Below are 3,044 nucleotides of genomic sequence, written 5' to 3'. Positions count from 1 at the left end.
GGTCTAGGACCGAAAACACCATGTTTTCGGTGGTGTTTGGACCAAAATCACCATGTGATTTCGGTGGGCTTAATGATGCTTTCGATCAGCTTGGGCTTGGGCCTGTTAAGGCTTTGTACTAGGTTTGTATAAATATTTTTTCAGCCGTTTAGGAGTTAGAGTTGTTGATCATTTATTATTTTCGACTGTTAAGAAGATCTTGTTGTACCAGACAATTTCATCTAATAAATCGTGTGCATTAAGAGTTATTTGTGTGTGCTTGAATCACTATCTGATTTATATTCTGCATTCTTTAGATAGTTTGATTGATATCATATTGATCTAAGTGTTTTAGGACTTACAATTGGTATCATAGCAAGGATTGGTATCAATCGAATTGTCCAAATATTAACCGTTTCTTGGAGTTTTTCTTGGTGTTTTTTAGTTCTTTTTGACGAAATTATTGTCGTTGTTCTTCGTGTTCTTCATTATTTTAAAGATTTTTATTGAAATTGGTCTTAATTAATTACCAAATTTCATGTTTTTGGCAATTTTGGGCGTCTTCGGTCAAAACCTAGGAGTTCTCGGCGGCAAGCTCAGTTTCTCGGTTAGGTTTAAGAGTTCTCGGCGGCCAGCTGATAGATTTTGGTTAGGGCATCTCCTCGGACTCAACTTCAGAGCTCTCAGTCTCAGCCTTTGAGTTCTCGACTGCAAATCTATGTTCTCAGCTCCACAACCTCGGTTCAGCTTTTCGGTTGTAAGATTTTGGCTAAGGTTCTCGGTCAAGAAGCCTCGTTCTCGGTCAAGAAGCCTAGTTCTCGATAAACTGTTTTCGGTCAAACTGTTTGAATTTCTTGGTTTTCGGTCAAAACTTTCTGTACTCAAGCCTGTAGTGATACACTTACACGTTATCGCGATCAACATGATTTATTAATTAGGGAAAGTGAGGACCTTAAATATGAAGGATATACTCTCAGAAAGGCCCAAAAACCCTTAAAAGAAAATTTAGAGGCCCAAACCAAAGATCTAAAAACAATTAAGGAAGATTATAGCACTAAATGTGAACACTATGATTATGCTCAAGAAAATATTGTCATTCCAACTGCCGAGCTTGACACATTGAAAATTAAGTTTGAAAATGCAGATTTTTATATTAAAAAATTTGATGTGTCAAGTAAGAAAGTTGAGACAATGATTGAAAAGCAACTTATATGGAAAGAAAAAAAGAATGTAGGTGTAGGGTATGATAGTGTTCCTCCTCCATTCAATGATAACTACACTTTTACTCCTATGATGGATGAAGAAAAGGCAAGGGAAGCACACCTACAGTATGGCAAACCTACTATAGTTGAGACAGTACATAATGATAGTGTGAACGATACTAATTTTTCTACCTCATGTGCAGATAAGGTCACAGTGTAAGATTGGCATGAGCAGAACAAAAATAATTCTAGTTCTGCTGAAAATGATTCAAAAACTTCTGATGATGATACTCCCACTGTTAAAAAATTCAAGCCACAAAGGAAATTGAAAACCTTGTCTATACAATGAATGGAAAGAAATAATTTTTCTTGACATCTCAGAAGAGTAATAACAATTAACTAATTAAATCCTAATTTCATTACCCAGCTTCAACTCCAACTCTCTAATCATCATGACAGTCGACCTTCGTTTGTCTCCCATGATCAGTTACGTCTCCATGACTAAGATTCCTTCTTGCTTGTAGTCCCTGCACCGCGCATATGTGAACACCAGTATCAATAACCCATGGATTAGAATTAGTAGTATTTTGAAGTTTGATAATAAAACTAGACCCGGTCGCTTGAACCATTCCATCCTTGAGATCTCTCAAGTACTTGCAGCAGATTCATTTCCAATGTCCCTTGACTCTATAGTAAAAGCACAATACCTCTTTGGGATCACTCATAGATGGGTATGTTTCATCTCCTTTTGTCTTATTCCCACATTAAGAATGTGAAGCCACTGCCTTTCATTTCCATTTGGTATTGAGACACCTTCTCTTGAGTTTACCACCACTTTGGATCGTATTAGTTGGCACAACTTTCATTATGTCGGTTTCAGCTATTTAGAGTAGATTATATAGTTCCATCACTGTCTTCTCCATACTATTCAAGTGATAACTCTTTATGAAATTATCATATAATCTTTGAAGAGACCCATATACGAGATTCACTGTTAGGTTCTCATCAAAGACAATATTGATGTTCTCAAGTCTGTCAATGTAACTCTTCATCAATTGGACATGAGCACACGCATAACAACCTTCTTTGAGTTTGCATGGCATAAGGGACTTTACAACTTTGAATCTCTCTTGTCTTGCTCTTTTGTGGAATGTTTTTGCTAGTTGCAAGTTCATCTCAAAAGACCAAGTGTTCTGAAATGTATTTTGAAGATCGAAAGACATAGATGCCATCATAATACAATAGACCTTATTCGATTCATCCATATATTTGACATGGGCGGATTTTTCTTCATCAGTTGCATCATCATAAATTTTGGGATTATGTTCATTGAGCAAGTACTCACAATTTTTATAACTCAGTTTGATTCTAAGATTCCTCATCCAATCAAGGTAATTGGCACCCCCAATCATTTTCTCTTTGGATAATAGAAACGAGTGAGAGGTTCAAGTTAGTGGGAGGAGGACGAGGAAGAGGATGTCCATTTTTTACTTGAAGTATAAAAGAAGAGAGTGAGAGGGGGGGGGGGGGGCAGAGAGTGAGTTTAATTAGTTGATTCATTCCTTAAATAATTACCGACTTTTAATTTAAAGCTAGGACCCATATATTCAATTCATTTTATGAGGAAGGATATCGTAATCATTCAAGAAATTTATTTTATAGAGGTAATTCACTTTACTAATTTCAAAAACTATGAAACTCCTATATCTTTAAGATTCATCGAAACTATTTAATGTCATGTTAATCTTGGATTTTCACATTCAATATTTGTGCTTGGGATTATGAGGTCTCACAATTATGATGGTGAATCAACCACACAAGAACGTACGACCCTAGATAATTTGTGGCTCGCAAACTAACGTG

The 3,044-nt window shown here is 36.1% G+C and overlaps 1 protein-coding gene across 1 annotated transcript; it reads right to left on the bottom strand.

Moving 5' to 3' along the window:
* Positions 1 to 2,065: 2,065 nt before the first annotated feature.
* Positions 2,066 to 2,593, bottom strand: LOC145126837 (uncharacterized). The gene has a single exon (XM_079062123.1). The coding sequence runs from the start codon at positions 2,591 to 2,593 to the stop codon at positions 2,066 to 2,068; it is 528 nt and encodes a 175-aa protein (XP_078918249.1).
* Positions 2,594 to 3,044: the final 451 nt, after the last annotated feature.

The sequence above is a fragment of the Lactuca virosa genome, chromosome 7, assembly GCF_052849685.1.
Source record: "Lactuca virosa cultivar CGN04683 chromosome 7, Lactuca_virosa_CGN04683_v6, whole genome shotgun sequence".
Taxonomy (NCBI): Eukaryota; Viridiplantae; Streptophyta; class Magnoliopsida; order Asterales; family Asteraceae; genus Lactuca; species Lactuca virosa.
This window is presented reverse-complemented; position numbering and strand designations above follow the sequence as displayed.